General features: G+C 39.1%; 1 protein-coding gene across 1 annotated transcript in view; it reads right to left on the bottom strand.

Annotated features, from left to right (window-relative positions):
• Positions 1 to 4,314: 4,314 nt before the first annotated feature.
• pip4k2aa (phosphatidylinositol-5-phosphate 4-kinase, type II, alpha a) overlaps positions 4,315 to 25,609 on the bottom strand; it is a 36,823-nt gene continuing 15,528 nt past the window's right edge. Inside the window, exons 2-10 of the mRNA XM_072688815.1 lie at positions 23,686 to 23,783; positions 22,854 to 22,950; positions 16,334 to 16,486; positions 15,418 to 15,564; positions 15,257 to 15,295; positions 9,754 to 9,867; positions 9,040 to 9,280; positions 8,403 to 8,506; positions 4,315 to 7,367 (exon numbers count right to left, since the gene is read on the bottom strand). Of these exons, the coding sequence (XP_072544916.1) occupies positions 7,287 to 7,367; positions 8,403 to 8,506; positions 9,040 to 9,280; positions 9,754 to 9,867; positions 15,257 to 15,295; positions 15,418 to 15,564; positions 16,334 to 16,486; positions 22,854 to 22,950; positions 23,686 to 23,783 (1,074 nt within the window). The 3' untranslated portion in view covers positions 4,315 to 7,286. The remainder of the gene's footprint in view (positions 7,368 to 8,402; positions 8,507 to 9,039; positions 9,281 to 9,753; positions 9,868 to 15,256; positions 15,296 to 15,417; positions 15,565 to 16,333; positions 16,487 to 22,853; positions 22,951 to 23,685; positions 23,784 to 25,609) is intronic.

The raw sequence follows: 25,609 nt of genomic DNA, 5'->3' as shown, positions 1-25,609 counted from the left end.
GTTTAAAGTAAACAGACTAGTTTTAGGCTCGTCTTCCTCAGTAAGTCAGAACTGAAAACTATCTAAATTCATTGCCAATTTAATTTAGAAACAGTTTCCTTTGAGCCCAAATGCAAGTGTTTCATGAAAATCAGTGGATATAATTTAGTTTCTCTTATCAGAAAAATGTGGGTTATAAAATATCTAATTCTTAGCCTGGTGTCCCACAGGTGTTAGGATGAATTAACATAAAAAATATTTAAAAAATAGATAGTAACCTCTCCATTAGAATGATCAGGAAAACCAACAATTATATTTCAGAAATGTTAGTTATCTGCAAATACAGTATGTATCCAAAACGTGGCCTAACGCCGTCTAGAAATACCCACTGCAGTAAAAGTGCCCTCACAAATAACAAAAATAAAAAATAAAAAATCTAGAAGTACAAAAGTAGCAGCTGAAAAATACCGAGCTCTTTTCCTAGAACGGCACTTTGTTTAGAACAGAAAAATTGTGGATTAGATTCTGTTCATCTCTTTTTGGATCCTTGTAGTTTAAAACATAATTATAGGCCTCGATAAAGCTAGAAACCTCGGAAAAGGTGTGCAAGTGCACTCACAAACTTAACAGAAAGAATACAACACCCACAGCGAGGAAATAAATGGTATAATAGCTGTGAAGTACATTTATTTCCCAGCTAATGTACTAGAGTAGAAGTAAACATATATTATGTAAATTCTCAGGGAAGCATAGATCCATCAACATTTCCACTAACTAGAACTGAACTTTAACCCCTATGTCAACGAATAAATACCACTGGCCTTTCTGACTAGACCGTCTATACATTTGTATCATTTTGATTCAATCTGAGGAACCTTAAAAATGATTTTTCTTGTTAGACAGAGCACTCAGTGTATACCATATAAGCACACTTTGATAATCACGATTTCTTCAGTTAACTCAGACTTGTTTATTAGTTTTTATATTCATACAGAATAAACAATGCCCTGGGTTTTAACCATCCCAACTGCAGTTAACTGCTTCCAGTAAACGTGTAGAGGGAAAATATCAGTCCTGCTTTATCAGTCCTGAGTCTGGTTTCTGCTACGCGCACTCGAGCTCGTTTAGATGCTCTTTAAATGTGAGCCGCTGCTTCTGAACCAAATCAGACAAAACCAAACAAAACCAAAATGTAGGAATCTGTTAATTGTGAAATCTGAGCAAATCGTGTGTGGAAGGCTGGAAAAAAATCCGAGGCAGGTAATCCTTATGCGAGGAAAATCATTATGCGAAGATCTGCCATTGCTGTTGGAATTTTATACCCTCTCTTTTTGGCCTTCATTCATAACGGACTAAAAATCGCTTTCATAGAGCAGTGAATACTGTGTCCTAAACTTCAAGAATGTCCCCAAGTCGGTGTTATATTGGACAAACTATATTTAAATTGGCTTGTTTTCTGGCTTCGTCGATGTGTTTGAGACCGACAAACCGACGGTCGTCGACCAGCTTCGGATTTGAGATTTAAAAATCTGATTTTGAGGAAATGATTGGATCTGAGTTCTGCAGTTGGTTCCGATCGGTCCGAGAGTAACTGCTCGGCTGTCGGTTCCGCTGTAGCCCAAATAGACCTCGCTTTTTCCTCTCCAAGGACAAAGAGCGGGCTGTGGGGGAGACTCCAACAGCGCCAATGCACAACTCTTCAGCTTCTAAACCCAATTTAGTTCAGTATTTCTCCACAAACTGTGTTTATGCTTAATAAATCAGCGTAAGAGAAGGCAGTTGCTGCTCGTGGTTGGGTTTTAAAACCCAACGAAATAAAAGAACACAGACGGACTAAAGCGGAGTGCGGCGGTGAAATGTGAGGGCAGAGTGGAAATCTGCGTTAAAAACAATCATGTTTTGTTCGTCCAAGCTGCACTTGGACCATATATTGGACCTGAAGACCACCTCAGTGGCCGTGAGTGGTCGTGTTTTAATAAGAATAAGCTGCCAGTCGCGGACACTGACAGCTCTTCAGCAAAGAGAAATTGTGGCGCACTGCCAGGTGAAAATGTCACGGGCTCGTAGCGCCCCCTATGCAGAGAAAGAAAATAGTGCCGCTTCCTCTTAAAGGGGAGGGCTGGTGGATTTAAGGTGGACCGGGCTAGTTCCACATCGCAGCTCAAACATTTCCACACAACGGTCTGAAATCATTTTTAGTGTTTCTTTTATACCAGTATTTGCTCCTCTGTTGATGTGAGTACAATTAGGTTCAGCACACATAACAGTATTAGATCACCATATAATATGCTGTTTTAAATGATTTCTAAAACCTAAAACTGCCGATAGATTTATGTCATAAAATAATAATAATAATAATAATAATAATAATAAAACGTCAAATATATCATTTTACAGCTACGATGTTTTTGGGTGTTGTTTTTTTAAATAATAAAATCTTAATCTGCATTTTTAGTTGCAGTTCCGAACAGACCCTAGGTCAGCCATATCCGCGCGCTCCAGACTGCGCTTACCTGCTCCAGGTGTGTGAAGTGGGATAAAACAATAAAACACTGTATCTCAACAGTCTAATCATGAGGAATACCAGATGTTCATCACGAGGAGCGCCTAAAATACCATGTGAATCGCACACGTCCAGACATCACAACCTGAACCTACAACATGAGCAAAAATGAATTTCTGTGGTACGGGCTGGTCCCTTCATCCAGCCTAAGCGCGCTTCTATTTAATGGAGAAAAACAGCATGTCGATTTGTTTACTAATTGGAAGCCACCAAGACTTATAGAGAATAATCACTACTGCAGCCCAAAGCGTGCACCCACTATTTTACTGCTCCGTGCAGTAAATCTGCAGGACATTCTCTACTTAAAATGCCCAAATGAGCTCATGCAGGGTTTGATGGTCACTCAAGTGCTCATGTGCGAGAAGTCTCATTTACAGAATAACGTTACTTAAGCTGCGTCCCAAACCGCGCACTAACACTACATAGGGAGTATGCACAAAATTAGAAGTGCACCCATTAGAGTGGTTAGTGTTTGGTTTGAGGGACAGAACTACACACCAAAACCCAATTTTAATGAGGTTACTAGAAAGTATCAGTAAAACTGTCGTTTCCTCTAAACTTGCTGCCTCAAACTCACCACTGCACGTCAAAGCTGGGTTTTAAAAAGATGGTACTTGCGTTAGTTTTTGCTCGTCCTCTGCTGGTAAAAAGGCAGGAACGCCGATGGTCATTATATCATCCTCTCGGACTGGACTCCCTTTACGCAGAAATAACGCAGTGGTGTTGAAGGGTTTATACTGCGCCCTGGATTCACTGGTTTAATAATGACTAAAGTAATTGCTCCCTCGATGACCAGTGGCAGAGCTGGACAAAGTACAACACCGAAAAGAAAGAATACTGGTAAAAAAAAAAAAAAAATACTTACGTGTCAAATGAAAAGTACCAAATTCTTTGCGGGCGAGTCCTGAACTAAGTGTCACGCAAAAGCCTTTTTTTTTTTTTTTCATTTTTACATTTTTCCATTTTTCCGCTGTTCGGCGATTTTAATCTGGCTGTTTTTATTTAAACATTGCATCAGAATTTCGTGATGAACGGAAACAATAAAAGCGCTCTAAAATGACTCTTTTTTAATAAATTATTTTTACGTTGACTTTGCCATGACTTGAACGTTCAGAAGGGTTTTTTTGTTTGGCTTGTAAAATTGCAATTTTGGAGACACCCCGGTATTGCGTGGCTTTTTGGATGCTGGTAAGCTGGTCAGACAGCGCCAGACCATTGGTATTTATTTATTAATTTATTTTCATTGTAATTATGGCTGTTATGTCGATTTAACCGAACATTTTGCTGGAGTGTATGCAAGGCAAATTCCACTTGACCTGAATGCGCAAAGCCAGTTCCTCATTCATTCACACAGGACACGACTACAGTCACTCCAATTGACTTTCAGATGCTGTGTAGTTATGCTGTAGTTTTATACTCCAGTGACTTTCACTGACTACAAAATTACTTATTCACTCGCTGTTTATTCCTCCAAGTTGGTGCAGGCTCAAGGACTGAAAGACATGGCGAATTTAGCATCGAGTTAAGGGGTCAAGCCCCCACCCACCCCCTCAGCTGGTCACGCTGCTGAAGACCCACCAGTAAAGACGAAGCTCTGACGCAGCCACAATTGCAAAGTGCTTTATTGTTTTGAGCGATGCTTCTGAAATGGAGTGTATTTATACTGGTTAACATCATAAACCATGAGCCAGCCTCTTCTTCTGGACTTCCACATCCACATCCACTGAGCATTCTCACACATTCACACTCACACACGGGCATGAAGGGGGGAGCTTTCCACCCGTCCATTCACTCATCCATCCATCTTTGTTTCTTTCCACATCTACGTAAACAGGACACGTTCGCCGCGTTTATAGGGCCTAAATGTGAAAAAAAAATAACAACATTAAACTCATAAAAGCACAATACAGTCTCCAAAAGCTTGTTATGTTTTTTTTTCCCAATTAAATGAACAGTGAAGAGAGATTGGGGCTTTTTGGCAAAAAAAAAAAAAAAAGAAAGAAAAGAAAAAAGAAAAGAGTAAAGAGTTCATGAAGGCAGGAGATGAAGCTGTTTCACACCCACTGCAACAGAGTGGCTTTAAAGCAGGTGGGATTTTTTTTTTGCCATTATTCTTGGTGAAGAAGTTTTTTTGTTGTTGTTTTTCCTCTTCTTTTCCCCCCAAAAAATAAACACATGAAGAAAACCAAATGATTAATAAACCACTGCGCGAGCGTTGTAAAAAAAAATAATTATAAAAAAAGAAGGAAAAGAGAAGAATTCTAACACAGATTAAATATAATAATACTGAGATTAAACTGGTTTAATAGGCTGTGAATATGATGACCAGCAAAAGAGTCTCTCCTCCCTATGGCTGTTCACCAATCACACACACCCATTGCTGGATATCTGGGCCTTATTCCATTGTGGATGACAGCAAAAGCATATTACACAGGAAAGCAATATGGGGGGAGGGGGGACAAAACCAAAGTCTGGATTATTTTTTTTTAAAACCACCCTAATATTAGAAAATAACATTTACCTCTGAAAAAAAACAAAGATTAAAAAATACAAAATTAAATAATTTGGAGTAAAAAGGCACAACTCTTGCACAGTGTATACATTGCTAACACAGTATAAAGCAGGTTTAGGACCATCTGAAATCATAGATGTTGTTTTTTTCTCTCTTTTGCAGGGGTGACCATTCCACACACGGTTTCACGACTCAACCAGGCTGGACAGGGCAAAACAAATGCAACATGCATCTTATTATTATTATTTTTTTTGTCTTTCTTTCTTTCTTTTACAGTACATACGAGTTGTACAATTTAAAAACGGAAACATTCTTCATTTATCACTTTTCCACTCAATAGTGATGTGCTGCTTAAAAAAAAAAAAAAAAAATCGGACAATTCTGTGTACAGATTAAAAAGCTAAAGGTAAAAATTGTGCATGTAATCCAAAAACAACAAAAGAAAAAAAAGTCTAAACATACATACAAAGAGGCTTATCTTTTTTTTTTTTTTGTCATATGTTACGTTATAGATTGTGTTAGCTAGTTCTATCAATGCGGTTGACAAAACTCTTCACCTTGCACAGGTGCGGGGGGATTCCCTTGTAAATACCACTTTGCAGAACCAATGGGATTATTTGAACATTTGGTTCATTAATGTGCAAAACATACAATACATTGCTGATTCTACTGCCAATTCAAAAACTGTAAAGTTCACCAGACATACACGACTTTTAAGGAAAACTGGCAAGAAAAGAAAAACCACACACACAGCACCTCCCTTCCCTCAAACATCCCCTCCCCCAAGGAACACTGTAATATTACACGCATGAGTGTGTATCGGTATGACGCGAGAGGTAAACTATGGGCTGCCTGCTGAGGACAAGCACACGCGTGTGAACACAAAACCACGGGGCTGCATTCAATAGTGCCTCATAGTGCTATTGTTGCAGTTATGTAACAGACCAAAAAAAGAAGAAGAAAAAAGAAAGAAAGAAAAAAAAGTGCAACAGTTTAAGGTGCTGATGGCAAACAAAAGGTCAATAAAAATTCTCTTTTTAACGGTCGTCATGAATGACTGAAGAGATGCCACCAATGCTGTTGCTTCGGCTTCTTTGCACTCCATGTTTTTTTGTTGCTGCGATATTAAAGAAAAACCTCCTACAGCTGGAGGGGGGACAAAAAAACAAAAAAATAAAAAACTGACCCAAAAAACAAACAAACAAACAAACAAAAAAAACACCACACTTATCTGGAACACTGTAAGGAACATGCAAAACTGTCTGATGGCTGCTATGCTCTGCAAATCCAAAGGGAATCCAGAGGTCGCTTGTTGCAGTCAAGCCAGTTCAGAGAAGGAAGAGGAGGACAGCAGATGAGCCCGGAGGAATTAGCGTGCGGTTTGACGAGTGTGCAGAGGTGTCAAGTGCTGTAGCCCACTGCTCGTTGGATATACATGCCGGAAAACACTAGTTAAAGCTGCTGGCTGCGACAGACAGAGCAAGCTGAGGCAGTGATGAGCAGGGTGAAGGACAGGTTCCTGTTGAAGTTCAGGCAGGCTGGGGTGGATTTGGGATTTCTGGATGAACAGATTGAGCCTCAGACAGGGTGGAACAGATTCCGAATCAGGTTGAAGGTCTGGTAGGACGGGATGGATTTGGAATTTTTGGATCAGATAACGCAGGGTAATGATTAGCTTTATGTTCAGATGGAGGATTCGGTGCTTGGAGACTGGCTCGCATGGAAGACAGCTTCACAGTTCCTTTTTGACCGAAGGTCTTGAGTTCTACAAGCGGCCGAAAACGCCCATCCATCTGCTTCTCCCAGAATTTGCCTCTGTTCTGAGTGACCTCATTTTATGCGTATTCTCCGTTCACCATTCGCTGAGCCGCAATCCATCGCATTTTGCTCTCTTATGCCTCTTTCACTTAAAAAGGAAGGCAAAACAACAAATAGGACAAAACAAAAAAAATAAAACAAAAACAATGCCATGAGGGACATGCATCAGAAAGCAACCAAAAAAAAAAAATCATATCTCCCCCAGAAGATTTATACTTGTTCTATTTCATCACCCTTATGGTCCCACAAAACAAAAAACAAAGAACAAACAAATAAAAAATGAAAAATGTAAACGAATGGTGGTTGTAGCTGCTGTAAGGGTGCCCCCTGCCACGAAAGGGGTGAGCGCGTTTCGGCACCCCTCCGTTAGCGTCCCTCTTTGACCCCATGGACTCTGCATGGCTCTGCCCCAGGCTAGGGCAGAATAGTGGTGATGAATTCATAGAACCTCTTCGAGTACTGCTCCGGGTTCACGGTGGAAATCTCCGCCCCAGCCTAAAACCAGAGGGGGGAAAAAGAAAAAGAAGAAGAAAAAAGCTGAAAGGGAATGTTCCTAATATGACCACAAACTGGGCTGCACAGTATACAGGGTGTCAGAAAGAACCATGAAATTAAATGCAAAACTTTTTAAAACCTTTTTGAAATAACTCCAAATGTAATTTAAGAGTAAATTCAAATGCGGAAATCACTATTCAGTTTGTAAGTCAAGCATTTAGTATGCTGCATTGGGAAAACACACACAGGCCCAACATTTTGGGAAGTTTTGCATCTGCTTGAATAAACTACAACACAGTAACTTAAAACATACTTTTTATTGATTATTATGGCTGGATTATTTTCAATCCAAAGTTATGGTTCCTTTATTGGACAAAATATTTTCTATAGACATTTTTAAATGATAAAATATTGAATTTTAAATATATATATATATCGTTTTGTGCTGCTTGATGATCTAGCTTACACAACCACACAATTCTGCGCTGTTTAGCACACATGAACACATCATATGCCTCTCAACTGAAATTTAAGGCCACATAGCTTCAACATTAAGACCAGTTTAGGCCTAAAATTTAAAAGACATTAGAGTTCGCAGACACCCCAAAATATAACTTTTTTAGTCATTAACACAGTCTTTCATTTTGCAGGTTTAATATTGTTAGTGTTTCTGATTACACACATTATGGTTACGTTCATGCTGCAAATAAAACTGACCCAAATGTGGTTTACTACCCCAAATACATAAACCTGAACCTATTGGCCACATGCCTAATGGCATATAGCGTATTTATGTACATAATTGCTGACATTCTGCAGTACTAGAAATGAACAACAGCAAAGTAATGAAAGCAACAGTGTGCTTTGTAACTGAACCAAAACATGTATTCCTCACATAAAATGAAAATTAATATGGTGAATGTGCATTTAACTATGTTTTAATCTTGAAAGTGTCCTCCTACCTATAGTAGGCAGATAAATGAAGAATTTCTGAAAATAAGATGAAGGAAAGGGATCATGTTTGCAAACACTCACTCCATGCTTGACTGTCTTGGCTGCGTGAGCTGCTTTCTTCTTGGCATCATAATGTTGCAGAATATCAATCACAGCCATGAAGTAGACTTCCTTCCTCGGTGAGTCTTTGAGAGAACAGAAAATGACCAGAGATCAATCAATCAATCAGAATGCAGAATCTTCAGCACAGCTTGTAAAATAAATAATATTAATAATAATAATAATAATAATAATAATAACAACAAGAATTTGGTAAATTAACCTACAACAAAGGTTCTGCTTTGCAGGATTACACCAGTGAAAATTGTCCCAGAAACAAAAGGTCAATAAAGTGCTTAAACATTCGCTAAAGATGCAGTGCAGAGGACGGGGGAGAGCACTGCTTAAAGCCATGTTTTTGAAATTAGCATGGAATGCAGTGCAGGTGAATACAGAAATGAAACACTAAAAAATGCTGGCATGACTGACAACAAATTACCTGCAGAAGACTTAATACCTCACCAGGAGGGCCCATGTACAAATAATACATTAGTGGGAAACTGTAATTTCAGGAATGCACACAGGCTCCCAGTAAAATACTATCTGAAAAGTATTTTAAGACTTTATATGTGAATGCTTAAATCTGAACATTAGTGTATAAACTAGACTCTGCACTCACTGTCATGACTCTTAATAGCGTAGACGTCGATAGTAGGGTCGAAGTCTCCAGGCGACAGGGGCTTGGTGCTGTCCAGAGTGTTGCTAGGGCTGTCTGGCGGAGTCCCCACAATCCCTCCATCACTCTCTCCTTCATCATCTCCTTCATTATCCTCACTCTCCACCTCTTCCTGCTCTGCCCGCTCTACATCGTGAATGCCCACCAACAGACTGTAATCCATCAACTTAAGCTGGGCCAGGAACTAAAGAGCCAGAAAGACAAATTTACTTAATCATACATATTTTTCAAAACAAAAAAAACAAAAACAAAAACAGTGTAACCAGTGCATCAATTGCATGGCAAGTCAGCTGCATTAAAAGTAATTATGAAAACAAAATGATTTATTTTTGTTTATTATTGTTTATTTATTTTAAACATGGTGACATTTAAGATGTCATGATGCACTGAATTGTTTCCTGAAGGAAATATGATCAATATGAATGGCTTTGGGAGTCACACATTTCTATCATTTCTTCATCACTATTAAAATAGTTATTTGATTATGTTCTTTAACTTCTACTTTAATACAATAACTTATGTCAACTAATTTCTCCCTTTGACTGAAGTCAAAACATAACAAAAACATAGTTAATGTACAATAAGTAAAATCACTAATACATATACGCATATAAAGGGGGAGGACATGGTAGTGGTTTCATTGGTTGTTGTCTTTACCTCCACATCCTTCCTCAGCTTGTCAAGAAAAATCTTCTTGTTTTCCTCATCAATGTATATTTTCTGGCCATCGTTGATGAAGTCATTATCTTTGTATGTGGGAAGCTCCTTGGCCTATTAGAAAAAGTGAAGAAAAGAAAACATTCACTGTCCAACGTCCAGCCACCTGCACTATTAGAGATGCTATACGTTTTTCTAACCTCAACACTTGTTGATATGCCTGTAATTACATCAGCTCATCCTGATGTGCCCCTCCCTTTTCAAAGCCTTTCACTGATAGTTGTACTGTGTATTACTGTGTATGGGACAAAAAAGTGCCTCCTCGCCCCATAGAGGGCGCTGTGGAGTCATAAAACAAGTAGGATGCTCTGTCGAATGACACTCAGGAGACGCAACAGGCCAAGAGACCCCAGCAATAGCAATGAATTCCCTAAGCGGTACACAAAATCATTCAGAAAATGTTTGTGCTGATTTTGGAATCAATCCTAAAGTCAGACGATCATCAGATTCAAAGTGTTTGGGAATTAATTATTGATTCCTTATCTTTGAGCGTAGAAGCACACACAGATGTACAAGTCTGCCTGCATCACACAAACATAGAGTGAGATATTCTGCTGTTAATCAAACAACATTTCAAAGAAAGCAAAATGTAAAATGTAAATTCATTTAGCCAACATCAGAGCTTCAAACTGATATGCTGTGGTTAAAGAGGTCACATAATTAAACTGATTCTTGTGATGCCCAGCTGAGGTGCAAGTCCATTAGGCTAAAATGTCATAGTCTTGTCATTTACACTACATTGTTATAACTGATGTTCTATACTTAACACTGTTTTTGTTCTAAAAAATCTCGGCCGGATTGATGATTGAAAAAACTAAAACGTGGAATCGAAGTCTGAAATAGACTCCACCAGTACCAATCACTTTAACTCCAAACTCTCTGGAATCCAGTGGGCCTAGAAATTGAAAGGTCCATAAACCCTCAGTAAATCTGTAGAGAGGTATTCAAATTGAATAAGATCAAGCTCGTGTGTAGAAGCGTGAGGAGCAGATCGATGCAGAATGTAGGTCACTGATTGCTGAAGGTGGCTAGAGCTGTGCTGCAGAGCGGCCGGTGTCCTTCAGGAGAGGCCATGGGCAAGCATGCCAAGCCCACATCTGATACCATCAGCAGAACAGACAGCCATCAGAGGGTGTATATTAAAAGGCCATTACTGTCTTATTATAAGATGTGTCATGCGTGGATGCCTGAAAGCCACGCAGAGGGTTTGAATTTGAATGCACTGTGAGTCACAAGGTAATGTTATCAAATAAAAGAATATTGTCTTTTAACTGATAGAATATGCTGAATCGTGTTTGTTCCAGCTGCTCAGATCTTTTTATTGTCCTGCTCTGGTGTTGATCAGCAGTGTCTGATGTGTTTGAAGGATCTGTTCTTTATTGGTGGGGAACCACAAACAATGACTTGATTTACCAACACCATAATGTGAGATCCCACAAGTGACTTAGTGGCATGAACAATGAGGAAGTTCGGGTGATGTCATGACAACACAATCAGCAGATTTAAACCTCATTAAGAGCTGGTGGGACTGTGTTGGGAAATGTGTGGAGTCAACCTAATCCCAAAACTAGGTGTGTGAAGAATGAGTGTGGAAAGCAGTTTATTCATTTAGTCATTTAGGAAGGTTGGAGAAAACATGCACAAAACTGATGCTCATGCATAGCTGCACTTTTTTCTTTTTCAAAAAAATGTTTTTATATGTTAATTTGTTTTTTTTTTTTTTTTTTTTACTTGAAGGAACAAACAGGGACATGGTTACAGACTGAGAATGAGGAACATCCTAGGGCTCTTAACCCTTAAGGGGCTTTTAACTAATCAGTGCTGGAAGAGTCCAACCAAGCACATGCTTTCTCTAATCCAGTGCAAACCATTGCAATGCTATTGGGCAGCTGGACACACTTGGAGGAGAATGTTAACTGCTAATTCTGTTATGCCAGCTAACAGATGCCCACGCTGGCCACCATGGTGCTGAGTGATTGGGAGGGCCATCCTACCCTCCTGGAGAAAGTGGGGCCAATTGTGCTCTCAAGTACTCCCAGCCATTGATGGTTATGGCTATCATTCAGTTGCATCTGTGTTTAATATTGCTAGTGTTGCCATATACAGTTCAAATTATCGCAATGTGCTGGCAATTTATCATTAGCATTCTGGACATTGTCGATACTTAAAACATATTCCACATCCAAAAGGATTTTTTTTTTTTTTGACACTTTAACAACCGCTCTGACTGAAATAATTTTCTTTCTTTGCAATTTTGACAAAATGCCACAGGACCACCTTCAAACTGAGGTAACAACAAAGTCAGCCTCTACACTGAAAATCAAAAATCAAACAGTCTATTTGTTTTGCACAAAATCTCTACAAAGCCTCTTCATTCCACATGCACACACAGCCAGAGTTATTCCAGACACAAGCTCAGACTCTGCTCATCTTAAACATTCTCAGCCTCTCTGCTCCTCATCAAACACAAGCCAGTCGACAAGCAGCTTAAATGGCAGCCATCAGAGTGAATTCTCCTGCAGAGGCAGAAGAACAGAATCTAATCCTCCTCGTGTTGCACTGACAGTGACGGGACGCACAAGTGCCAAGCAGAGTCTGCCACGTCCAAAGCCGCCTTTGGCAGCTGCTGTGAAATAGCGGCAGCGCGAGACATACGGCAGGTGAGAACAAACACAAGACCTGTCAGAAACCAGGTGCACATGTCTCAGAGCAGGAGGAAAAATAAGGAAAAAAGAAAAACATAGTAACAAACAACTCTCAAATGAGGAGACCTAAGCCAAACACCCATACCTGCAGCTTAAATCATGTGTACAATAAAATATTTTATAACAAGAACACTTCAAAACTAGGGCTGATGATCACTTATGATTACTTTAATTGATAAAATGTGATAGACTAGTTTTCTTGATTATAATGAAATTTTTAAATGAACACATATTTACTATCTAATAACATTAATATCCAGAACGAAGCTCTAATAACATTAATATCCAGAACGAAGCTCCAATAACATTAATATCCAGAATAAAGTTCTGAACATATATGAGAATGGGGTGCTAATACAATATTAGAATTAAGCGCTAATAAAATGTATATTCAGATTAACTCATGCTTTGAAAGTGCTAATTAAATCTTGTGGCAGAAAACTGGCCAGAAACCTATACATTGAACAATATTCTTTATGAATTACTTACTTAAACATGTAAAATCACCTTTACATTGCATTTGATCTTCCTAAATATAAAATAACAAATTATTAATGACAACTGTTGAACAGTAGTATATATATATATAATATATAATATGGACCTAAATAAAATTGGAATGTGCATGTCTGTGAGTGTCAGAGAGAGTGAGCGAGTGTCCGATCAGTCTTGAGTAGTTCTGGCTACTCTGAAGGCTTTGCACAGCCCTGAAAGAACCTAAGGATAGGACAGGGATTAGATGGAGTGTGTGTGTGTGTGTGTACATTGAGGAAGGGGGGTGGTGGTGACGGGATTAAAATAGGAGTGTGCTGAACTCACGCCACCTCTGACCACCTGCGGCCTAAAACCATTGCACAACCAGCTGAGTTTCAGCAGGGGTGCAAACGGGTGTAAAATAGCAGCTCTATTTAAACTAGCAGCACATTGATTACATGGTTAAAAATGTTAGCCGAAGTTAGCGGTAGACAATATGATGACACAGAGGCTTTCCATAGCATTTTTGAAGGTTGCTCTACTGTCTTCCTGGTACATTTTGTTTGACATGATATAGATTTGCACTAAAGTGTATTTGAATGTTCGTCAACCGGAATATGAATTCGGCTTTAATTAATCAAGAGAATGTGAGCACTATTAGTCTGTGGTTTTACCCAGTTCAGTTGGGATCAGAAACATTCTTACTTGTATAAGAATTAGGGATGAACCAAAACTACAGCATTTTAGGTTGGAATTTGCAATATATAGTCAATGTACTAGACATATATGCGCATACAGCCATATTTAGATGGAGGTTGTATAACTAAAATAAAACTGAAATGTCTTAAGAATCATTTGTAAAATGTAATTAACAGAAAAGCAGTTTTATATATGTAGTATCTTCATAGCTGAAATGAGTGGTACCACAAGGTCCAAAGAGCTTTCTGTGGCTTTCAGACAGAAGGCTGGAGATGCATATGAGTCATATGATTCATAACCCAGAACACTTTGAAATCAGCCGTTCCAACGTCCGCAAAATAATTTACCAGTGGAGCTGCCGCCAACATGTCCAGGTCAGGCCATTCTAGCAAGACCAACAGCAGACCAAAAGATGTTTGAAGAATTCTAAAATGTCATTACAGGATCTATAGGTAGTTCTTGCCACAGCTGAAGTCAAAGTACTCCATCTATTATCAGAAAGAGACTTCACAAGATTGATTTTCATAGAAGGTGTACAAGGAGGAAACCCTTGCTGACAAATAATATCCCTTATTCAGGGACAGCTCTGAAAGGCTGGACCCATCCTGTTTATCCCCCACCCAGTAGTGTAGCACACCTTAACCGTAGGTCTTGGCAGCCTGAAATGTGTCAACCACTCCCACAGCACCAACGTGTGAAGCAATCTTATGAAACCATCTGTTGCTTGCTCCATCAACATGCTATCTGAGCAGAGGAGAATAGGTCAGCCTGATATGAGAAGCCTCTGCATAACCAGCCTTGTGAGACAGAAGACAATGCATAGGTACGCATTGAACAACCTGACCCCAAACATGTTTCACTTCTACATATAAAGAAAATGCATTCGGAAGCCCAGCCAAAACAACATCATCATAAAAACCTTTTACCATTACTGTTATGAGTTCAGTGTATATCATTTCCTTCACTGTTTCACAATAGTAAAGTGCAGGGCAGGAAGCCACAAATTACTACGGCTTACTCAGAGTGGAACAAACTACAGGTACACTCCCAAGTGAAGCAAGATGACCCACGACTTTCCACACAGCGGCAATAAACAAAAAATAAAAATCATGGCAAATACATTCAGTGGCACTGGCAACCATTTTGTGGTCTCTGTTGGCAAACAACTCTTTAACTTAAAGGGGAAAGAAGGAATGAACAAGCTGGACTTCTTTCTGAAGGATATTTGAACATGATGACCACACTTATGTCTGGAATCGTAGGCTAATGTTCTGATGTATTAAATGACTACTCCCTCAGATTGTAATAAAGTCAATGTTAAAACACAGACACACAGAACATAATATTTATTGCAGGTCCAGCATCACCTTAATGACCTACACTAGCTCTAACTATGCCAACTGTTGAGGCCATTCTCAGCCACCAAATCCTCATGCCTGGCAACTGCTTTAAAAGTTCTTGTTGAGCCCTGCTAAACAGCATTAAAAAAATACACAACCTTCTGAATAGATGTTCAAACATGTAGTGTGCAAATAATTAGCATTATATTTTAAAATTAACATTACCTTCTCTTTGTCACTGGCCTCCCTAGCAACAGTAGATCCCTTAGGAGAAAAAGAAAAATTGAAGAAAGTCAGTGTGGTGTCAGTTCATGTTACAATCATCCAATAGTGAAGTATGTAGCTGTACAGGAAGAAGCTGTCTTTCAGTAAGTAACTTCACCAACCTTTAAGTCATACTTTTTATACACAGACAAACGGTGGCTGAAGACATTTCGTGTGACGATCATATAGGTTTCATCTCCGTCAACAGTGAGGCGGTACATGCCCAAGAACTGAGGCAGAAGAGTTGTACCGTGACATTCCACAATATACTGCAAAAAAAAAAATAATAATAATAAAGACACACTACAGGAAAAAAGACACAGTTACTGAAAGAGCAACTATAGTACCAACACAACAACAAAACATCTCCCACTTAAAATACTGACCCTGTAAAAAGTTGACAAGTGCATGACAGGAATTATCACACTGCTTTGCTTAGTATTTAAATGTATTCATTGTAGCGTGATGACAATCATAAAAGACTAGTGAATATCATGGCAGTTTTTATTAGATTGAACTAGACAAGTAGCTCAACTGCAACCTACCAGGAGAAAAAAGAAATATTCCTCAGTATCCTGCAAGTTAGAAATCCCCCAATTGCAACTGGATGTGAAAGATAATTTTAAAAATTGAAGCCAAAATGAAAGTCCTGTTTTTTCCCCCAGATCTTTCCCAAGATTTTCCAAAATCTTTTTTTGTGTTGCTATTAATCTTCTCAATTTAAGAGATGGTAAAACTAGACAAAATTTTTATTTTAAAATGCCATTATTTTGCATGTTAATGTAAATACACAGTGACCCGTGGGTCTCTGTAGAGGATGTGATTTATTTACACACAAACAAAAACATATATTAACTGGGGTACTCAAACTGTTGACTTTCAAGTATTTTCCTTCTTATATTTGTACACTGTTTAAGCTTTATGTTTTTGTGAAACACTCTGCACTGACCTGTACTTGCCTTGCTTTGCATTTCATGATCAAGTAAATTATTTGAAATCGAACTGACTGGAGGTGCATCGCCAGTGTGTGCGGCTTACCTGGTGATATTTTTTGAGGATGTTATGCATCTCTGCAACATCCTCGCTGCTGATGGTCTTGATGACGTACCTCTTGTCATAGGAAGTGTGGAAGCGAGCGCCACTCCGGCCCTGAGCCTCGCTGACCAGGGGTGCGCTGCGGGTCAGAGAGTTCTATACGAGAAGAAAAGCACATTTACTGAGAGCGCTGATGTGTTAAAGGGTTAATATCCTGCATTTTGCAACCTTGGATTTGCAACGTTTGCATCACAAATGACCATAATTCAGGTTTATCTGACTGGTCATCTTCGTTACAGTGCGTTTAAGGTACAGGTGTATGTTAATATGCTCTGTTATGATTGGCTGCCCTGCATCAGGATTAGTTTAAAAAAAAAAAAAAGGTCAGGCTAAAAGATAAAGTGCACTGTAGGCTTAGATAGCCTAGACAGATATATGCAAATGCAATAGTTTTTGTGACATCACAAAAACAATGCATTAAAAATACACTGTACAGACGGGAGTGAACGGCAGAGGTTTTAAAACTTGAAGAGTGTTTACATATGTCAAACAAATCTGGAAAAATTCATATTCATCACCATACGGGTCCATTATAACACTATAAGCACTGGGGACTGGCACCAGTGAAATGTCCAGTGGAACCATGGAAAATTCCAGTGCTGCAGAAGAAAACAACAAATCCGCAACAGCAGTGGTGGACATGGGGGTTAAAATATAACTGGTGACAGCTAAGGATTAGCCTTTCTATCCAAAGGTAGCCCCAATGACACACAGCACACACAGCTAGGCAGGCAGGCTTCAGCAGATTATAACCGAATCAATTATTCTAAATTTCCATAAAACTCCCACAGCACATCCTTTTTATACAGGATAAACACATTACCACATCATGAACAAACAAATATAAATAATCAAGCAAATAAAATGAGCATACAAGCGTATTCTCCAAAAACACTGTGATGTGATAGGGTGAACAGAAATAATGCTGATTGCTCAGTGAACTGCTATCTACAACGCAACCTGGTTTATTGCTTCTTTTCAATGGAAAGAATGGAGCGGACCATCATGCCACCACAAGGGGCTATCATGGTGTCCAATTTCATCATTAATCCTCCCACAGCTGGTGTTTAACTGCATACACTTTAAGATCAGCTTTGTCTCCCATAAAACCAAATCAACATAGGAACCTTATCAGGGTACAAAGGCACATTTTTCCATTAATGATACTAATGTTACCTTATTTACAAATAACTTCATAGCTGAGGTCAATTACACAAACTTTCAAAGCTGAGGTCACTAATGAGCAGACCATGGTCTGGGTCTGGAACGAGATACTGCCCTCTCGGTACCTGGACCTTTAATTTGGACAAAGTGTTCATTTTAACAGGTGTAAAGTTTTCAAACTTTTACAGTACAGGTTTAGCAAAACAGGAAACTCACAGACCAAACCCATGCGATGTCCATATCACATGACGCTATTCAGCTAATCAGATTTATGCATAATGTTAAGCACTGGACTGCCATATAGGGGGAACAAATGAGGAAAGTTAATTGACATGGCGGCTCTAATAAGAATAGAGAATTTGTTATTTAGAATTTACATAAAGCGTTGTTATAACTATGACTAGGCTTCCTCAATGTACAGGATATGGCACTGAATCTTAATGCAAGTTATTTTGATGGTCTGGACATTGGCTTAAGGAAATCTAACTGGGTTTTACTGAATTTTAATTAAAATACACCTGATTTATAGCATTACTGTGGGGACATTGTTAATGGACAAAAATGTATGAGTCATATTTGCCCCTGGTAATTTTTCTGACAATAAAGAGAAAATCACCCAGTAACAATGCTGTTCAAAAGTTTGGCATCACTATTTTTTAGTAAAATAAAGTCAAATCAATCATGGGTAGTAATAGGGAGTCTGTCCCTCTTTGCTGCAAGTTACAGCCTCTACTCTTTTGGGAAGGTTTTACAGTAGATGTTGGAACGTTTGCTAAAACATTGCTGTGAGGAACATTTGAATGCATTCAGCCCCATTAGTGCAAGAGTGAGGTCATATACTGATGTTTACTGATCAGTTCAGCCACTCCAGCTCACACCAAAGGTATTAAATGAAGCACCATCACTCTAGAGACCGAAGTTCCACAGCCTAGTGCTGGGGTGTCTTTATACCTCTCTAGCCCAATGCATGGAATTCAGCAAGGAAACCTCAGGCTCATGAATGACTGCCCCACTTTATTGGTCAACGGAGACTGTACAAGCTGTGCGCACAACTAAAGGCCTGTGTCAGCAATAAGGTTCACCTTAAAGCAGCTGAGTTGACTGAGTTGGGAATAGGTGTCTACACATCTACAAACAATGCACATGTGTAAAGTCATTCTATTGTTATACTACACTATACATTTTTAATAAACATTACCATCCACAATAACGCAACTCTGAAACATGATCAAATCTGGGAGTAAGAAATGACTGTAGGTTACAATATTTTGTTTATCATATAATAAAAGTCTGATGCTTTCAAAAGCATATGCTGAACAAAACCTCTTGATGTTGCTTACAGTATTTCAATCTACTGTAGGAGTTATTATTGAATGAAATACCTGTCATATGCTGTCAAATGGTGGCAAACTTTTGAACAGTAGTGTGGTAATGCTTAATAGTTCTGCAGTTTCTTGCTGAAAGTAAGGAACTCTAAACTTAGGGTATTCAACAGTTTAGACCATTGTTCTGGAATTGGACGCCTGAACTTCTTAACACAAAAACAGGATGGAAAACCGAAGTCACAGCCTTTACACAGAAAGGCCATCGGACCACTTACACTTACACAAACGCATACATTCGCGCACACACACGAGGACTCTGACAGTTTTGTGGAGCAGTCTGCTCTTGTCAGTGTGTGTGCCCCAGTTTCAGAAAAAAAAAAAACCTTTGCTGTGGAGACGTGACGTATTTGTGAGGACCACAGGGCTGGTGTCTCGTCTTAGTGTGTGTGTGTGTGTGTGTGTGTGTGTGTGTGTGTGTGTACGCATGTGTGAGTGACAGACACAGCTGCAGATGGCTAGCAAGCTCAGACGACTGCTTTTCTGTCTCACCGGCTGTCTAGCTCTACAACATGCACGCACAAACGCACACACGCACACACACACACTGTAAAATTATGCTTTGATTAGGATTCTTTAGGAAATGACTCCTTCATACATCATGAACATAAATTTTATTTTCACTCATTTTCAAATGTAGTCATTTCCAATTCCCACCCACAGAGTCATGTTCTCAGGGACTCCCAACCATGGATGGCTGGGGCATTACCAGCAACTGCATTTGTGATCTTGCTGTGAGAAATTATCGTAAGTGTCCATTGCAAGCAAAGTCGGCATCCGAAATTTCACCCTGATTTATTTAAAACGAAGAGTAGTGATAAAATGATGACAAGTGGTCCACACAGACACAAGCTTCTTAGTGTTGATGACTGTTAACCATGTGGGCTAGACACAACAGTTAAAGGCTGCAGACCAAAATAAAAGTAAACCGCAACATTAAGAATGCTAGACAGCTTCCAGGTTAAGTAGGTGAACACCACCAGGAGGACCACTGGATGTAGGGAGTTGTAAATACACAAGTTGAAAAACACAGTGCTTAAGAATAGAGTCACTGTAAAACAAACAAACAAGCAACAACAACAACAAAAACATCTGTCATTATGAGAGTATATCTATTAATCCATTCATCATGAAATACACACAGGCACAAAGTAAATAGCAGAGTCGAGATTTTTGAGTATGTGGAGAACTCATTTAGTGGAATGAATTTAAAGAGTAGTATGGCCTCTTTCTAACCTTACACTTTCCTATATTTAGGAAATATGAGATGTCTAAACTCTCTAATCCACAAGAGGGCAATGCAGAATGTGTGTCTGAAGGTTAAAGTTTAACACTTTTAAGGTTGGAGACTGGGGTCCAGCACCATTTGCATCAAATAAACACAGAGCGCAACACCAACACATAAAAATGCATCACAATGAGAGCCCCAATTCACATTAAACTTCACACACTCCCTGTTTTCAGGAGGAAGGTAGGAGAGGAAATGCAAGATTAACCCTTATACTTTTTAAGTATAAAAAGTCAGGAGTAAAGAAATGCTGATCACTTTTTTTTTTATGTGTCTGGCGGTTGTGCTGTAGTCCTTATTGTTTAATTTAGGCATTTAGGCAAATCTTAGATCTTATTATGGTATAACAGTAATTATATTATTAAAGAATTATGCATCGTAAATTTTTCCCCAAATATCAAATCTGAAATCTTGCTTACATGAAAGTTCTAGGTGGGCAATATTTCATGCTAAATCTTCTAATGGTGATGAACAACATGCTTTCTGAATATATCAGACACCGTCAGTACTTCGAGAGGACTTAGCAACTGCCTGTATCATTATAGAGAGCAGAATTACACCTGTTTAACTGAATTGTAATTCAGACATTTTCAACAAAATCATTATTTTTCAGAGATTTCTTTAAAATCTGGTACTATTAGTCTAAATAGTGGTACATATCATGCACTGTTACAATATCTAGAGAAATACAGAATGTTTTTCCTATATCACCCATCCCTAATGACAGCATTTTTTAAATAACTGTGGTCTGGTCAGAAAAGTCAGCTCATTTTGGCCCTTAAATTAAAGACCTGAATTAAAGAATTAGTACTAGTGGCTACACTACCCATGCTAGTACAGATTACTGTCTTTTTAATCACTGTACAGCAAAAAGTAAAATGTCTACTAGTAGTGCTGTGATAACTGTGCAATGCTCACAGACTCTTTAACAACAACAAGGCATCAACCAACTCTTCAAGCTTAAACTGTAAAATCAGAGTGTGTTTTTCTAATTGAAACTGTGAGGTCAGGCATGTTTCTACAGCATGTGATCTTTTGAGGAAGTCAGATGGAAACAGTGTTTCGCTATTAGGACTTCTAGAATGGTCGTAATTTACACTGTGTATTTTATATTTTTCCCCGGAAGTTCACATACACAGCCTGCTGTCGTTACTGTGCCTTTACGACTAATTTATGACAATGCGTTCAGTGCAAGATTTAATCTCTTGCCCACATCCTCCTCTTCAGTAACTACTACAGACTGTCCTCGGCACCAACACTCGGCACCAACACTCGGCGATAATCTACAGTGGGCTGAAAGGACGGGGCTGCACTGCTGTGGGCAGAGCTACTTTGCTGTAGGCTGAAAGAGTGGAGTTAAACTAATGTGGGCTAAAGGGGTGGGGCTGCACTGCTATTGGCTAAAGGTTGGTGTGGTTGGTGTGGCGCAACAGATAACACCACTACCTGCCACTGAGCTACCACACCATGTGGGAGACTGGGGTTCGATTCCCGGTCTGGGTGACTATGTTGCGCTACACCAATAAGAGTCCTTGGGCAAGACTCTTAACACTACACTGACCCACCTCTGTAATACAGGTAACCTTGTAATTCTGGATAAGAGCGTCTGCTAAATGTTGTAAATGTAAATGTAAAGGGGTAGGGCTGCACTGCTGTGGGCTGAAAGGGCAGAGCTTATTTGCTGCAAGCTAAATGGGTGGGGTAGCAGAGAACGCACTGCTATACTAAAGCAGCTCATATGGATGGGGCTATAGGCTAAATGGGCAGTTGTATGTAAATGTTAGCAAAACAAAACATACAGTTTTTTTTCATATAAGCACTTAATAATACATAAAGTGACAGGAACTATTTTTTCTAGGATTTTATTACCCTTTTATTACCCTTTCAAGAGACGATCAGATGTATACAGAAAAAAAAAATAATAAAAAGAAAATTTTATTGGTGCGATAGTGATTCAGTCAAAGGGAAAAGGGGATCCCCACCCAAACCCTTCGATAGTGTTGCTTAGTGGAACGGAGTTAGCTGTGATTTTTCCTCATTAAGTTAAGAGACGGATGAGGGGAAAAAACATCCCATCTAAAGCTTGATGATTACCACAATTCTCCACCAAGAAGAGTTTCTTTTATGTGGGAGTAAGAGATGCTGGAGGGATGCAGCGGAAACAATATGAGGACAAATTAAGAGGCCTATTTGTATGTGGGTGGCTGAGGCAGCGAAGGATTGCCCTGAAATTATGCTGTCATTATGTGGAATAATGGTCTACATTAGGACTGTGGATTGAGGGGTTAATGACTAAATTACATCTCATTAATCATGGGCTTTCCTCAGGAGGCACTGAATTCACTTTATATTGGTTGGTAGGTTTAGTAAGAGCTACCAGTTTGCCTGTAAAGCTGAAATCCTCTGTGCTGGTGTTAAAACCTCACTGTTTTTAAATGTTTGATCAGATCATGTCACATCAATTCAAAATTAAGTCAATGAGCAACGTGCAGACTAATACTTTGATAATTTCCCCTCTTGCTGGAAATGTAATTCTTCAACCAACCAAGAAACACATTTTGCACTGAATCTATGAGGTTATTGTAGCTCACAAGTAAATCATGTTCCTTTGTTCCTTCTCTGAACGTACCTGGAAGTCCTGGTCATCGATGCTGAACCTCTCTCTCAAATTACGGAAAACAAGAGGGCAGTACTCCTTGAATTTAAAATGGCTTGGCATATTCTCTCTGCAAAATAAAATGAAACAAATGGTAGCGTTTAAAAAGTAATATCACGGCGGTTGTATGATGAACATTTTAGCTATTAATACATGATTTTGTAAATTATATTAATATAAACTACAGTATTGTTCATCATGGCTGTAAAGGTTTAAATAAAAATTGCATTAAAATAAATACAACAAAAAAACATTAGAAATATTGAATTCAGCATTTTTTGTGTGTGACTGTGCCAGTACTATTCTCCCATCCAACACCTAGTTCCTCTGATTCATTAGACATTCATTACAGTAAATCAATGAGCTGCAGAAATCCATATAGTGTGTGGACAGAACACAGAAGAACTTCTGGCTGGTGTCCTTCTGATTCTGTTCCTCGAACCAACGTCTCAATAACTTTACTAACCAACAGCACATTCCAACCAGCGACATTGTTTATTTGGGTTTATTTTAATGTATAGAATTGAACGACTCAAAACACACAGTCGTCTGCACTGCACACAGCACAGCCAGTGCACATAATCAGCATCCAGAGAAATATCATGGAAAATGAATGCAGCCCAACCATTAACAAGTTGTAACATATTGTGAGGCAACTGTGCAAGGCACAGTAGCAAATGGACATGCAGCAATATAACCATAGTGTGGTAATTTATTCACACTGTGCAGTCAAACATCTAGTACATTTTAAGTGTTGAGTAAATTCTTCTAAATCTGGTTCATTCTGGAAGCAGTTGAAACTCACTTGTTAAATAGATGGTTGTCAACCTTGATCTTGGAATAAGCCTTGAAGTCATCAGGCATCAGCATGATGGGGATCTGAACATGACTCAACTCATTTATCTGTGAACACAAAGAGACAACAGAAAGTCAGGTAGTCATAAATCTAAACAAAAGTGGTGTGTCAAAAACCAACCACACAGCTGGGTAATTATACTTATCTAATCCAGCAATTAACTACTAAACCCATATTGTGGTTCATACTGGAATGCTGGGTTAATTCTCCTGCATAGTTAGGGTATTGTTTTGGCACTGTCGACATAAACTAGTGAAGTAGTGTAGATTTGTAAACTGTGAGCCAATGCTGACATTCATGTTTTTTTTTTATGTACACATCTGTCAACGTCAATACACAAACATTCCTAAAATACAGAAGCTGGGACTCAAGCCACATTGATCAGCATTACAGACAAAATGAATATTTATATCTAGAGTTATACATTCAGCATGTGACACAGCGTCCAGGCTCTTTTCTGTCCTGGCACCAAAGTGGTGGAACGAGCTGCCCCTGGGTGTCCGAACGGCCGAGTCGCTCGCTGTCTTCAAACGCAAACTGAAGACCCACCTCTTCAGAGAGTACTTGGACGAATAGTTCTATGGTCGCCTTATTGTCTTGTGTTTAGCAATGTCTAAGCTTAGAGGTATCTTTTGAATTATTAGTCTATTCTAACTAGCTAAGGTTTCTTTCTTGGGTAAATAGCAAAGCACTTTGTAAGTCGCTCTGGATAAGAGCGTCTGCTAAATGCCGTAAATGTAAATGTAATGTAAGTGTAAAATGCAGTGACGTAAAAACCTTTTGCTCTTCAATAAATGCATCACGTTTAGCTTAGAATTTATTGAAATCTTCAGTTCAATGTTGATATTTTAAGTAGCTGTCAATGCAGATTTGATTACAAGAATCCTTAGAATAATAACAAAAACACCACAATGAGTCACCAGGATCTAATCAGTGTTTTAGTAGAACAGATGACTTAGTTTGTAATTATGTCAATCCACCAGGGTATCAACAACTTTAAAAGACCAACTTCAGAAAAAAAGACCCCCTCCCCCCTTGACAGCAACCCATGCTGAAACACTCCTGGACTAGAGGTCTGCACAGGCAAAAAATATGAGGCCCGGACTTGGTCCAAACCAAGTGAGGTAGGGAAAGAGTGAAAAAGAGTGCAGAGATACAGAAATGAAGTGAAATATACATAGGTACAGTCCTTCTAACAACCACTCCTTAAAACACAAATCACTCCCTACAACCTGCGCCATTAAGCTAAACTGCTGAGGAATGCACAGATAGATTAGCAGTATATGTAAATGCATTGATTTCGCGAGGTCACGCTGATGCAGCTTAGTTTCCATACATATGGGCATGTAAAATGATATAGACTAAACCATTCATTTTCAAACTACCAATGTTTTTCCATGATGTGCCCCCTTTAAAACATGCCTTTCTGTGAGTGAACCATGGAGAGAAAACTAAGATAATCCACTCTTCTAAACAACTGTAGCATTTTTAACGCCAAAGCAAGCTGTTTGTAGTTATCACAGCCACATTTTCTCTCTAACCAGCCTATATCACAGTGCTGTTTGCAAATTAAAGCCCAAAATCTCATTTCCTCACTCACAGGCTCTCTCTCTCTCTCTCTTTCTCGCTCACACACACACACAAAGCCCTTAAGTGACAGGCACAATGATACAGTGTGAGTGATGAGCCCTGGCCATCAGAAGGCGACGTCTCTGATAAAAAACAATGCAGCGCTTTACTCGACACAAGACCCTGACACAATAGCTGCGATGTTGCACCGTTTGAAAAGCTCCTATTCTCATTTAGCGCCAGAATGCTCCAGTGGAAACACGACCAAAGCACTGAGCAATAAAACCTTAATGAAGGAGATTAT

This window comes from Salminus brasiliensis, chromosome 1 (assembly GCF_030463535.1).
Source record: "Salminus brasiliensis chromosome 1, fSalBra1.hap2, whole genome shotgun sequence".
NCBI lineage: Eukaryota > Metazoa > Chordata > Actinopteri > Characiformes > Bryconidae > Salminus > Salminus brasiliensis.
Note: the sequence above shows the minus strand (reverse complement) of the source record. Positions and strands in the feature narration are given on the sequence as shown.